We start from the raw sequence: 15,092 nt of genomic DNA, 5'->3' as shown, positions 1-15,092 counted from the left end.
AGTAAGATTCTATTGCGCACTACTCAGCCACACTCTCCACAGAACATGGCATAGCCAATCAGAGCTGCAGTACACATATATGCAAATTAACCATTGCCATATATGGACCTGTGCCATTCACTTTGAACTGTAATGTTGTTTTTACACATGTGGTCCTGAGTTTTGAGATCAAAGCAAGAGATGCATGTAGCCATGTGCGCACATTTTGTTCAGTTATTATCCCAGTTATAGATCATTTGTAGTCAGCAATAGGGGGGGTGATTGCTACCTACAAGAGCACAAAACGTGTACATTTCTAGGAAAAGTGAGTCAGGCAAAGAGATTTTTTATATTTTTTATTAAAGGGGCAGTGTTGTATTTTGTGACAGGTTTGAATAAGCTATGTAGCCAATAGGCAGAGGGTAGCATAATTTATCTGATTCTCTGTAATAATGGTATGGGAATAATAATGTATTTTATTTTGTGAAGTTGCATCTTTCATCAAACAAAAACATTTTTCAGTCGCCTCCTTGTCCTTCAGACAAGGGGATAAACAGGTTACTGTCAAGTGTTTTTCAAAAGTCACATTGGCTGCTACTGTATGCTGAATGATAGGCTGAATGACAGAACAGCTATTTCCATGTTAAAATGTTTATGGGATGGATTTTCTCCATTGTTTTTGATTGTAAGCAACTTTGTTAGACCTACATTATGATCAAAATAGCCACAGTAGCCTACATGGCCACTGTTAAAACTAACTTAAAGCGGGTACACCCTCAGTGTTCACAGCAAACACCAGTTTTCATTACTAGCACCCTCCCCTTGCGAGGATAACGAGCCTTTTTCTAAAATGGTTTTAGGAAATTGGACTACACGTTGGTTAGGATCTTAGACCATTCCTCCACACAATCTTTCCAGAGCCTTAATAACCCGAGTTAAGAGCGGAGCAGTGGTCTAAGGCACTGCATCTCAGTGCAAGACGTGTCACTACAGTCCCTGGTTCGATTCCAGGCTTTATCACATTCGGCCGTGATTGGGAGTCCCATAGGGCGGCACACAATAGGCCCAGGTTCGTCCGGGTTTGGCCGGCATTGTAAATAAGAATTTGTTCTTAACGGACTTGCCTAGTTAAATAAAAATAAAAATGCTTTATCTGCGTCTGCGCTTATCGCCTGCCTACTTCATTTCAAGCCACAGGTATTCATACGGGGTTCAAGTCCGGATACTGAGATGGCCCTTGCAAAATATTGATTTTGTGTTTAATTAGCCATTTCTTTGTGGATTTTGATTAGTGCTTGGGGTTGTCGTCTTGCTGGAAGAGTCACTTGCATCCAAGAGTCAGCCTCCTTTGCAGAGACAACCAGGTTTTTGGCAAAAAATAGTTCATGATGCCATTGACCTTAACAAGGGCTCCGGGACCAGTGGAAATAAAATATCCCGTAACATAAAAGATCCACCACCATATTTTACTGTAGCTATGTGGTACTATTCTGCATTTGCTTTTCAAACACCACTGGTGTGTGTGGCCAAAGAGCTCTATTTTCATGTCATCTGATCATAGAACTAGCTTCAATCCAAGTGCCAATGACGTTGATCAAAATCCATAAGCGCAGACAAAAGGTTATCAAGGATCTGGAAAGGTTCTGTATAAAGGAATGGTCTAAGATCCCTCCCAATTTCTACTCCAATTTCATGAAACATTTTAGAAAAAAGCTCAGTGACGTTATCCTCGGACGGGGAGGGGGCTGGTGTATTGAACACAGGGTTGCCAATCATTTTGACCCATACCTTTTTTAGATTCATTTTTATTACCTGTTAAACATACAGTATCAGTCAAAAAGTTTGGACACACCTACTCGTTTTTCTTTATTTTTACTATTTTCTACATGGTACAATAATAGTGAAGACATCAAAACTATGAAATAACAAATATGGAATCATGAACTAACCAAAGAATGTGTTAAAAAAAAATCAAAATATGTTATATTTGAGATTCTTCAAAGTAGCTACCCTTTGCACACTCTTGGCATTCTCTCAACCAGCTTCACGAGGTAGTCACCTGGAATGAATTTCAATGAACAGGTGTGCCTTGTTAAAAGTGGAATTTCTTTCCTTCTTAATGCGTTTAAGCCAATCGGTTATGTTGTGACAATGTATGGGTGGTATACAGAAGATGGTCTTTTACCGAATAGGTTCCAACCGCCATGTCTTTGTGTGATGCAGAGGTGGTGAACGGATAATCTATGCATGTGTGGTTCCCACTGTAAAGCATGGAGGAGGTGTGATAGTGCTTTGCTGGAGACACTGTCTGTGATTTATTTATTTTTAGCATGGGTCCCCAGATCCTCAAAAGGTTCTACAGCATCCTCAAAAGGTTCTACAGCTGCACCATCGAGAGCATCCTGACCGGTTGCATCACCGCCTGGTATGGCAATTGCTTAGTATCTGACCGTAAGGCGCTCCAGAGGGTAGTGCGTACAGCCCAATACATCACTGGGGCAAAGCTTCCTGCCATCCAGGGCCGATATACCAGGTGGTGTCAGAGGAAGGCCCCAAAAAAATGGTCAAAGACTCCAGTCACCAAAGTCACTGACTGTTCTCTCTGCTACCACACGGCAAGCAGTACTGGAGCGCTAAGTCTAGGTCCAAAAGGCTCCTTAACAGCTTCTACCTCCAAGCTATAAAGACAGCTGAACAATTAATCAAGTTTTTACACTGGTGCTACTCACTGTTTATCATCCATGCATAGTCCCTTTACCCCTACCTACATGTACATGTACAAATTACCTTGACTAACCTGTACCCCCGCACATTTACTCAGGTACCGGTGCACCCTGTATATAGCCTTGTTATTGTTATGTAATTCTACTGTGTTACTTTTTATTTAGTAAATACTTTCTGAACTCTACTGCACTGTTGGGTAAGGGTTTGTAAGTAAGCATTTCACGGTAAGTATTCGGTGACAAATACAATTTGATTTAAATTCAAGGCATACTTAACCAGCACGTAACACTTAACAAAGCAGCCAACGAGTGCTCAGCATATGTGGGAACTCCTTCAAGGAGTCCTTCAAGCTGGTTGAGAGAATGCCAAGAGTGTGCAAAGCTGTCATCAAGGCAACGGCTGGCTACTTTGAATACTTTTTTTGGTTACTAAATGATTCCATGTGTTATTTCATAGTTTTGATGCCTTCACAATGTAGAAAACAGTAAAAAATAAAGAAAAACCATTGAATGAGTAGGTGTGTCCAAACTTCTGACCGGTACTGTATTTTTCCCTGAGCAATAGTATTAGTAAAAAATGATTATCATACACTATAGCTCAGTATTTGTATTATTTATTTGTTGCTCATCTTTATCAAGGCTGCCAATAATTATGGATCCACTGTACACCCTTTACCCATGAGCTGTGTCTCCCATTTGAACACAACCTCATTAGGCCTACATACCAAGGGGAATACACTTCCTGATGTCGTGAATACTGCAGATGTATGTATGTATGTAAGTAATGTAATGCAGAGCTCATTAGAATAATCATCATGTTAATGCATCGTACCTCAATCTTGTAAATTAGGTAGGATATTAATCAAGCAGTTTAACGCAGATCCAATATCTTTAATGTACTTGAATGACTCATCCCTGGAATGTAGACAAGCATTAGAGCAAGAAATAATATAACGAATAGAAAGCGGAATGAATGAAAAACGTAATTGATTTACAGGACTTGTCTCATTCGCAGAGGAGGGTCTATGGGCCAATTTTCATGGCTGTAACTTGCACTCTACTGGCCCCTGTCTACCCTGCTATCTGTTAAATCAACAGGAAGATGTAACCGAACCGCAAAGGCTACGTTTACACAGGCAGGCTAATTCTGGTCCTTTTTTTCTCACTAATTGGTCTTTTGACCAATCAGATCAGCTCTGAAAAGATCTGATGGGAAAAGATCTGATGTGATTGGTCAAAAGACCAATCAGTAGAACTAAGACCAGAATTTGTCTGCCTGTAAAACGCAGCCAGATTTTCTAAACACCCAGCTAACACAACACAGAGAAAAAGCTGGACAATGCCCCTGGTGTGGGGAGGCTTCCTAAATAATGAATGTCCCCCCCTGTGCTGCTGTCTGTCAATCACGTCACTAAGTGAGCTAACCCGCCGCCAACTCCTCGTGCCAGAGCAGAGGTGACATTAGAATCGGACTGGAACAAGGATCCCCCCAATGACAGAGTGCCACAGGTATCGTGAGGCAAGGGGGCATACATATATAGTCTGCAAAAATCACATGATCCCTTTTCAGTCCCATGGTCCCCCTTGTCAATTTCAACAACTGAGCGACAAGCGAACATGGAAAATTGGCAGCTATAACAATCAGACTGGACATTAATACGAATTAGTCCAAAATGTGTGAAAGAAGAACAAATCAATGGTGTTTTCATTTCATATTAAATATTACCGTACATTTCATACACTAGCCTACTCAATAACTTGCATCAACGAGTTCTGTAGTATTTTGTAATCACTAATAACACGACCCAAAACACTTCATAAGAAACACGGTCAAAGGGGAGTTTTATCTATTGTCACCCACTTGAACTGTTTGGTAATACTCATTCATCCTCAAAGGAGAGCATCACTGCACTTCCACGCCCCACTCCTCTTACGCAATCTACTCCGCATAGGCATTGGAGTTGAGTGAGAGTGTTAAAGTGTGTGGGCTTCAAAAAGGGACACTTTCATTACTAAACCCCATTTTAAATGGACTGTTGAGCAGAGGCAGAGCAGAAGAGGCAAAGCGAGAGGTTTTACTCTGCCCAAAATCTGTCCATGAAATTAAGGCCACGAAGTGAGGAATTTTTGTAACGAGGTCAATGACAGTGTCGAATTTAGTCAACAAACCGTTTTATTTCTAATTTGCTATGCAACGCTTATTTGACCGAATAGATGTTTCATAATGTTAGGTTGTTACGAATGCACTGATAAGTGAATGGCATGTCACCAACTTTGAAAATAACAACATTGCCATTGTGCCTGTTGTCAGAGATATCCACGATTGAGTCCTCACTATCTATAACCCGTTTTAGCATGGAAATTGCCATTGAGGGCTTCCACCATTTTAAAGTAGTCAACTGGATGGGGATTCCTATTAGTTGGTTAGCAATAGGCCAATGACAAAAGAAAATTAACTGCTTTAAAATGGAGATTAGGTTTGGACCAGGACAAGGACCATACATAGTCAGAAGATGTCCCAAGCAACTGCTCCAATAATCACGATTGACTACTTTAAAATGGAGATGCTGTCAAAGATGAGTCCTATATCTCTTATGGCCTCTTGTTCACACGCTTATCTGCCTTCTCATTGGCTAGAATGGTCCAACATGATATCGACTCCTCCGACCTGCCTTCCATTTTTGAGGACATGCATTTCCATTGTTAGAGCGGTCACTTGACTATTTGTCAATATAATAGACAATCATTGGCACAGGCCAACCAACATCTCACAATATGCCTAGAAAGGCAACTTAAAAGGGAAGTGCTTCTTCACGATGAGAAAGTCTCAATCACGTCAATCATTTTGACACTATGGGAAGGAGTCAAATTGCTTACTTGATAAGACAGTCTTCCAGTAATTCCATTAAGGATTCCATCTTAGCTAGGATGCACGTTTGCCTCTAGTCAAGCAAAAGCTAGATATCTTTATAAGGACCAGAACTGCATGTTACATATGCACTTCAAGGCAAGAGGATATTGCGCCTCTAAGTCACATTCCACGTGTGCATCAAATCCCGTGGTGGTAGGCCTAACAATCTGTTATTGTTAAGCATTCGCAAAAACAAGTCTGAATCCAGCCAAATATGTTTGCTGCAGAGGAATCACAGAATGATAAGAGATCAAATTCCATTGGGTACAGCCCTGTCATATCCAATTAGTGATGGAGGGAATAGGTCCCAAGGCCCATCTCCCTCACTGTGTGATTAGCTCACTGTTTGACTGTTTGACTGTGTGAATATCCTAGCACGACATGGGCAGTAACTGAAAATCTATCCTGTCTAGTTGGGGGTTTAATAATCTCTATACTATCCATTCTTTAGGTTACTTCCTAGGCCTAAAAAAACACTGTATTATTATAAATACTACAAAATTGGGTTGTAGAAAAGAAACCCCCCAAAAGCCAAATCAAGAGAGAAAATCAAAAGAACTCAATCTAAACAATGAAACCATAAAAGAAAACCTACTTTTTGGCTCCAGCAGAGGTCACATGCAAAAAAGCCTAAGAAGCCATAAGCAGAGGTGGTGGGACAGCGGGCAGCCAGGGCTCAGACACCTGCCTGGAGAAGGCAATAAGCAGTGAGTGGAGTGGATCCCTTCACAGTGCTTCTCATCCTTCCGTGCCGGTGATGGTACTGGAGCGAGATTGATGGGGAGGGGGGCTTCTAGAGATAGGGCTTAAGGCCTGGAGGGAAGGGGCCAATCTATCCAAGGACAGCTAGGGTCCCCTGGGACAACCAACCTGATCCATTTTTAGAGTTTTAGCTCCTCCCGCACACAAAGTGATCTTGAACTTCTCTCTGCTTTCTTAAAATAAGTGGCAATCTTGGGATTATCTTGGACCTACAGTGCCGTTGACCTAAATAATGTGACAGAGCAGAAAGTAAAGACTGGAAATGGATCAGCTTGCTGTGAGACTGTGGGGAGTGGAGACGTGTTTTTTTCCCCACATCTTTGATTTCTAGGTCTTGTCAGTTTTCTGATGGGGTAAAAACATAGAGCAGGTTGCTTTTGGAGGGGAGTACGAGAGCTTGGGGGAATGACTAAACTAATTTCAAACATGCTCTGCTCTTCTACACTGGATTGCTTGTTTGAGTATATAACGCTACTCTAGGTCACCCTTTTCAAGTGTTTGATGCCAATTTTTTCCAATCTATTCCATTGGGAACGGCTCTATTCCAATTGGGAATGTCAATACATTCCACTGGGAATCACCGTACTGTAGCACGACACCATCAATAGATGGCTTACTCATTTACTGTACATAGCAATTAGACCTGTGGATTAATCACTATCACGTATCCGGCTGTGTCTAGCCTGTAGACAATATGGTACCTAGGTTGGGTACATTACATGTATGCCCGAAGAGATTTTTCCTCTGGCAACAGTGATTAAACCGTTTTTGAGCCTGATCTCAAACTCCCCTTAAAAACAGTGATTCTCCCTCGACATGCACCATTGGTGTCAGTCAGAGGCTATGGGGTTAGCCATTTCGCTGCTATTAATAGAGTATTTCTTGCCTCCAGTTGGGGGGGGGGTAAAAATTCCAACTGTCAGACACTGTTGAAAGAGGGATGGGCCACGCTGCCCTGCTAAATTGCAATTAGTGCAGGCAGCAGAGGGTCAGCAGCATAGGAAACAGATGGGATGACGTTACAGGGCTTCTAGAGGGAAGGAGCGGGGTGGGGGTGGGTTGAAGATTGCAGAGTGGGGGGATGATAGGGAGCAGGTTTCTTTGCAGGCCTCTAGTATGAAGTTCTTGGTCTGGTCTGGCCTAGAGGAGGAGAGGGGCACTCGAGAGAGAGGGATGGAAGGCATTACAGTGGCAGCCGAGCAAGAGAAAAGGACAGAGAAAGAGAGATAAAGGGAGAGGGAGGACAGAGGACAGCAGGCGAGCACCGTAAGAGAACCATACACTTGCCTTGCGGAGACTGAATGAGAGATACAGGCGAAGAGGAAAGAAAGGAATCTGAAAAAATAAAAAGGACAGAATAATGAACATCCTACAGTGGCAGAAAATAACTCCCATCTCCATAACAACCCGTACCCACCCTGCCCAATTTTAAACATTAACAAAAACACATTGATTAACTGGATGCCTGGTGGGGCTTCCACTATGCAACCATAGAACTGTACAATATGCTCTATAAACTTGTCAGGAGCTACAGTGAAAAAACGACTAATATACTCTCTCACCCCATGCAACTGTTAGCGTCCACAAATCTACTACCAATAAACACCTATAATCAATTTAGAACCATGCACTTAACTTTTCCTATGCAGGCAAAGAGAAGACAATAACAGAGATATGACCAACAACAAACTATGACAAACACAAACTCTATTTTACTACACACAAATAACAACGATTCTTAGGACAATGCATTTTATAACAGGCAATTATATGGCATTTTCCACGCAATTTATTTGCAATGTGCACATATTTCTCCCATGGTTTACGACACCCGATGCCAACCAAGAAGCAACACTGCACTCACTTGATGGCAATTATGCAGAGAGTGATCAAATTTTCTGCCTCACTTTTGAATCTCATGTGATCTTGAAGAACAAGAACAGCCTTTGTAGAGCACCATTACCATCAAACAGCTTCCATTTATATCAAACTATCAAGAAGTGCACGGCTTTGCTCTTTCCGTCTCACACATGCCACGGTTCGGGAACACCGAGGGGAGACTTTCCGGAGAATTTTCTCAGCCGTGAGTGGGATGGTATGTAAAGTTCATGAGCTGGATGATCAAAAAGCAATATGGTCGCCCAACCGGAAATCTCATCAGACTGGCTGAGCAGGTTGGCGAGCTCTTGCTGTACAGCAGTCCTCTGTTAAAAGACTCGCCCAGACACGTTGATCCTCCCTATGACACACCTTCATTCTTTCCCACAATCAGAGATGAGTCAACATTCTTCTTCTTTCGCTGACATTTCCAAATGGCCTGAAACCATTGCAAGAACCACTTCAGACCGAAGCGTCCACAAAAAAAGCCATCCTCAAAATGTCACTTATCTAAGATGATCTATGCAAGAGAAACAAGGCAACAAAAAAAAAGTATGTTTTATTACAGACTGGGACCATGGCTCTAGACAAGGTTTAAACATGGCTTCATATAGCTCATGTTTCCAACACCTCCAGCCGTGTGACAAATCTATCACGGGCAGCTGACCTGAGTAAGGAAGAGAACCTACTTTGGCACTACACAGCCCTTTACTCAACTACTAGATCTGGATGTAGGACTATGCCCCCGAGGGCCGATGATACGGAACTGGAGGAGGCCCTAACATGGCATCCCAGTCACGCCAGGCATTTCTGTCCCTTCCCGAGGAGAGCCAAGACATGACACTCAAATCCCCCACCGGGGTCAGTTTGCTGCCTCAGCCCGATTCACTGACCTTAGAGATTATATGGCCTGCGCCGAGCAGAGCAGCAGTCTCCCAGAGAGAGGGAGAAAATGAGTAGCAGAGATAGAACAAGAATGGCAGAGGGAAAGGGAGCCGAAAGTACTCCATGTTCTCCCCGGACTCTCTCACATAAACTACGGGCATATCTGCATAGGACTAGATTCCAGATCATTCCTCAGCATGCAGCTGTACTTTAATCGCTCTCCAGGTAAAACCAGCAGCATGTTGAATCCCTACTCAGGGAAATACAGGATTTCACCTGATTAGATCACAAGTCCAAAGGACTCCCAAGTCACTACTGTATATTTAGTGTCATTTGGAAGTGAACGTGTCTGTCAAACTAAGCATAAACCTCGTCCTTGTCTCTGACCTTGAGCGTCAGTCTAATTGAAAACAGGTGCAGAAACGCACTCAAATGTGCATAGCCTATGAAACCGGAGAGCCAGTGGAGCACTGGGTTTAGCATTGATAACAGACGGTAAAATTACATTATCGATGAGTTTGAATAATGTTTCTCCAAAAGTTGCTTTGGTTTTACTGGCAGTGCAGGAAGAAATGAAATACAGCACCGACTCAAACAATTGCAGGTTTGACACCATGAATATAATTTCTCATTCAGAATTCATTGCAATGTGAATTCTTCTGTACACAGTCTAAAAGAGTAGACCTATGGCCTTCTGCCTACTGTCGTAGATAAACGGTTCCATTGGCAGAGCTTGCACAATCACCTTGTCAAAGAGACATGAAAAGAATAGGGGATGCTTTTCATGAACTTAACAACCCTTGACAATCAGACTCAATGCAACTTTAGACGCAAGATATCTTGAGCCTTACGATCTCTCAGGTCACTTCCTTATTGGCCAGTGCAACAAATGCCACTCAAATGTGTTGAGAAGGAAGTACTAGGCCTAAGAGAGACTGACCAGTGGTTGAGCAGTCTGGTGCAACAGTGGGCACCAACAGATGGTATGATACCAAAGTAAAGGCAACAGATGGTATGACACCAAAGTAAAAGACCCAATGAATAACACAGCACTACCCTGGTCTGGGCCCTATTCCATTCAGCTGAAAACTCTGCTGGATTCAGTAGATTTATATAGTTCCATTTGGATTCCTCTCGACTGGGTGCTTTGTTAACACAGCCATGTGACATCTGATACTGTATGACAGTGGCGGCAAGGGTCCAATGACATCTTTGGTGTCATCATTGCCTGATCATACAGCCGAGGGGAGGAGAAAAATGTCACCGATAAGTCAGCAAGGGACTGTTCCGCATGACTGGGGTGAAATGAAAGAACACGTGAACATCTGCTTTGAAGAATTTACTTCAGAAAAATGCAAAAAGGCAATATGCCAATTTCTTGGGAGAATTGTTCAAAACCTTTGTTACACTTTCAAAACAGAATAAAATACATTATTATTCTACCCGTGGAAACATGTATTGGTTAGAAATACCTTTGTTGTAACATAACCACAATGCAAATGGTATTCAGTCTAATACAAATCACAGAAAGCATTCCCAATTTGCAATGGGAGCTGTATACTCTTTTCAGCATGCCTTTTAAATTATATACAGTAAACTATATTTAAAATGAGGTTTGTTATTAACGGATGCTTTTAAGCCATGGTTAGCTGAATAGATAAATTAAATCGATTTGAAATGCCCCTCCCTAAAGACCAAATAAGCTGTCAGTTTGAAGATTGTTGCAGAGGCAAGAGTGTCCATTTGTTGTCATCATATGGGCCTAGATGGCAACGTTCACTCTAGGGTGCACAGTAGCCCGAGATGGCCGCGTAGCTCCCCCAGGACTGCTGCGCAAGAGAAATATCAGCCCACTGGAGAGAAGCACGAGATTAGAACGTTGGGTTAAGTTCAGAGCAGTGGTCACCAAGCGGTCGGTCGTGATCGACTGGTCGATTTCCAAGGCATTCCTAGTCGATTGCCAAACATTTCTGTAAAAAACTCAAGATAAAGCCTTTTCCCCCCCCCCCATCATTAGTCTGGGCTGTTAGCAGTAGGTGCACCGGATTCAGCTGCCCTGCGTGCTGGGTAGGCACACTATTGCCATTTTGAACCATTTCATGTGTCTGAAGGAACAAACTCTGCCTTCCCACTGGGCCAGGGGGAGCAAATCAAGTGCCCTACCACTGGCCAATCAGGTGGCTCAGAGTACCGTGTCTGCAGTAACGTAGAAGGTATAAAAGAAAGCTACAGCAAAGTTGATATTGTGAGATTTCAAAACATTTAAAACCATGACGAGAGAAACTGCAAATTAATAGAGAAAAGAGCTCCTGTTTTATGAGTGAGTTCATGTTTAAGTTCTTACTCGGCACTTTGTATTCAACACTTTTATAAGCCATAAAATACACCTTCTTCCCCTTTCCACTCAGGGCTACAATAAGCACTGCAGCAGTAATGAATGAGTAGGAACGTCTATTGATAGGCTTGCGTTGTTGTTATTATGATTAGCGGCTTCGGTCTTTTTAATATTGAGGAATATTTCAAGTTCTCTGCTCATTAGGAGTAACAACGTGAATTTGTGCATGAGGCAGAAACAATGAGGTGCAACTCGAGATTCGCCATCAGTTGGAAGGTGTCCCTTTTTGGTCAGTGTCTGTGGAGGAAAGGGAGAGCGGAAGGACGGTGAGAGGCGGACCCTCAGTCTGCTGCTCTCTCCTTCCTCTGAAACTGACCATCAGATGCAGACACCATCAGCCAAGTGAAATAAAAATAAAAAGCGAATTATTTAAATGTCAGCTGTGCCTCCCTCAAAAGTAATACAACAACGGATTTATTATCAGTGTGATCATATAGCCTACCTCAAATTTTGAAATATATATATTTTTTTAATGGCCCAAACAACAATGCAATGACAGTGCAATTCAAGCAACGCCAATATGCGATGCTAATGTATTGGGCCTATAGCTTACTGCACAAACCTCATTGCTATAGTACTGTTTTTAATTGGTTAATGTTGCATAGGCTTACATTTTTTAAGTCATGTTAAAAAAAAAAAATCTGAGCAGTAGATCTCGGCTTGCAATTTGACTCGGAAAGTGATCTTGACTCAGAAAAGGTTGGTGACCAATGTTCTAGAATTTTCCCTGTTAACACTATCAACGTTTCCCTTCACTGTGGCAATTGCGATCGAATCAATGCGATAGTCACTTTCAATGCAACATACCCAAACAAAACAAACTATGCAAGAGATTTTGATGTAGGCAGAACGCATCGGCATATTACAATGACACACATGACTCAGCCCGTACTCTATACAGACCGGTGTGGCATAACCAATCACAGCTGCAGGAAGCCTATATGCAAATAGACCATTGCCATGTATGGATCTGTACCATTTACTTTGAACTGGACTGTGTTTACAGCATGAGTGGTCGTGAGTAGATGCGCTTATTTTGAGATCAAAGCAAGAGCTGCATGTAGCCACGTGTGCACGTTTTATTCATATCCTTTGCCAGTTAATGAGTTCTTAGCCCAGTTATAGATCTTTTGTAGTCAGCAATAGGGGAGTGATTGCTCCCTACAAAAGCAAAAAACATGTACATTTCTAGACATCTTTGAAAAGCGTGTCAGGTAAAGAGATTGGTTTTGTCTTAAAGGGACAGTGTTGTATTTTGAGACTGGCTTGAATAAGGTACGGTAGTATAATTTGTCTGATTTTCTGTAATAATGGTATGGGAATATTGCATTTTATTTTGTAAAATGGTTTCTTGCAGCAAACACAACAATATGTTCAGTCACCTCCTTGTCTAAAGGACAAGGGGATAAACAGGTTACCGTCAAGACCTGCACGTGTTTTTCAAAAATCTCATGAAATGTAGGCCTACATTGAATACCACACATTGGCTGAATGATAGAACAGCTATTTCCATGTTAAAATGTTATGGGATGAATTTTCTCCATTGTAGGCCAATCTGGTAGCCCCCATTTACGATCAAATAGCCACAGTAGCCTACTTGGCCACTTAAAACTGTAATTTAACGCGGGTACACCCTCCGTGTTCACAGTAAACATTCAATCTTCAAGCTCATCAGACGTGAAATTTGCTCAGTGCCGAAAAAAAATACGGCGAGTGTGCAACTATGGGTCAAAAAAGACGGTTGGCTTAGACCGTTGACATGCAAACTATATTTAGTCTCTGAATGTTTATTGAAAACATAAATACATTTGAACTTCTGAAATACATCGTTACAGTTGTTGGTTAGATAACTAGCGAATGTTTGCTGTATTAGCATAGACATGACATCAAAACAAGACATGGTGTCATGCCGAGTTCAAAACAACTAAATACTCGGAAATCTCTGATAAGTGAACGCGCTTTAGTAGGAAGTCAGAGATTTCCCGGGTTCTCGTTGTTTAGAACACGCCATAAAGCCTACAGTAGGCTACAAATTTTAAGATTTATAAAAAAATGTTTTTGGACTGATTGGACTGTGAAACACTAATCTCCTCGCATGGGTTTGTTTACCAATGCCGATACGATTTGGAGGTCCTCCCTTCATTTGCCGTTTCTCAGTAACAATGCATCTGCAGTGCAGATTACCGTCGCCGCAACATGAAGCCATTTCACCGCGGCCAACTAGGGAGTAAAATGTGTCACCATGTTCTGCTCCCTTGTCTGATACTAAATAAAAAGTTAGGTCAAATTAGAGGTTGGAGGGAACGTTGACAAAGCACACAACAGACAGCCCCCCGAAGCCTTGCAACCAGCGGGAGACTGGTTTAGTGTTCCATCCAATCGTGGTGCGTGTTTCTCAAGCCAACTATCTGTGTTTTTGAACAATTTCTCGCCAGTGTAATATAGTCCGATTCCATAACGGGCGGTGGGTGCTTACTGGTCTAGCAGAATTTCTAATAGAGCATTTAGGCTAACACCCTTTTAACGCCCACAATGAAGAAAATTGCCTCATATCGGCTTACAAGGCTGCACTTGTCCCTCTTCAACAACTTTACCATTTAAAGTCTCTACAGGGAAGAGGCCAATATAAGTCTGCATAACAAAAGAACAAAATAAGTGCAACTATTTTCATTTACGTTCCTTTTACCGACCTAAAAAAAATCGTGGTTTTGACGGTCTGCCATTAAATCAACGGGCTATTTTATCTCAAAGCACCTGTGTTATTGAAAGTTTGAAACACAATGTCTATGTTGACCATCTCAACGTTTCCGTTGAATTAGGTACAGCTTTCTCTTACCGGACATTTTTGAGTCTTTGGCCGCAACAGAGTTTTGTCCATCGGCCAGCCCCTGCGACGATGATATCTGGGCGGACTGGGTCATTGGATCTGCCATTTTACTATAATTTCAAAAAATTCTGCACGGTGGCGGCGAGAATTTGTTGTGTATTATTGCTGTCCTTAAAATGTCTTCTTCCAACTTGCCTCGTATTCCCCAAGACCTGGACGCAGTGTCACTGAGCCTGTGCACCTTCACGGGCATGTACCAAGCACTGTGTGGATGGAGGGCACTGTATGGTTGAGGACTGATCGAGAGAGCAAAACAAGGAGTGTATTCATTCCGCCAATTCTGTTGCAAAACGGAACGATACGGGGAGGGACCGACCTAAAACTGTCCAATAGAAACTCTAGTTTGAGTTACAAACTGTTTGGCGAATGAATATACCCGAGATTGATATTTGCCATTGGCTCATTTAAAGGGCAATACCCAACATTATCTCATTGCGTTTCAAGGCAACAGCACGTTATATGCCGCGTTCAAGTGCTACTCGGAACTAGGAAACTCGGAAATGTTCAAGTTAACTAGTTGTAATTATAAACTGAACCAGAATCTGGCCTTACATATGAGACGTTGAATATGGCGATTCTCCTTTAAGCACGAGAAGTAGCTGTTCAATTTGCTATTCACCAGCTTTTCAAGCTTAGTAATGTCAAAATATGTTAGGCAATTCCAAAAAGGGT

The 15,092-nt window shown here is 42.1% G+C and overlaps 1 protein-coding gene across 3 annotated transcripts in view; it reads right to left on the bottom strand.

The window, feature by feature from the left end:
• Nucleotides 1–14,702, bottom strand: part of LOC109906593 (reticulon-3) — a 33,308-nt gene extending 18,606 nt beyond the window's left edge. Inside the window, exons 1-2 of one of the 3 annotated variants that reach the window (XM_031792179.1) lie at nt 14,370–14,679; nt 7,663–7,710 (exon numbers count right to left, since the gene is read on the bottom strand). In XM_031792179.1, the coding sequence (XP_031648039.1) occupies nt 7,663–7,710; nt 14,370–14,466 (145 nt within the window). In that variant the 5' untranslated portion in view covers nt 14,467–14,679. Of the gene's footprint in view, nt 1–7,662; nt 7,711–14,369 lie in introns of all 3 variants that reach the window. The other 2 variants (XM_020504368.2, XM_020504369.2) reach the window with 2 other exon arrangements.
• Nucleotides 14,703–15,092: the final 390 nt, after the last annotated feature.

The sequence above is a fragment of the Oncorhynchus kisutch genome, linkage group LG16 (assembly GCF_002021735.2).
Source record: "Oncorhynchus kisutch isolate 150728-3 linkage group LG16, Okis_V2, whole genome shotgun sequence".
Classification (NCBI taxonomy): Eukaryota; Metazoa; Chordata; class Actinopteri; order Salmoniformes; family Salmonidae; genus Oncorhynchus; species Oncorhynchus kisutch.
Note: the sequence above shows the minus strand (reverse complement) of the source record. Positions and strands in the feature narration are given on the sequence as shown.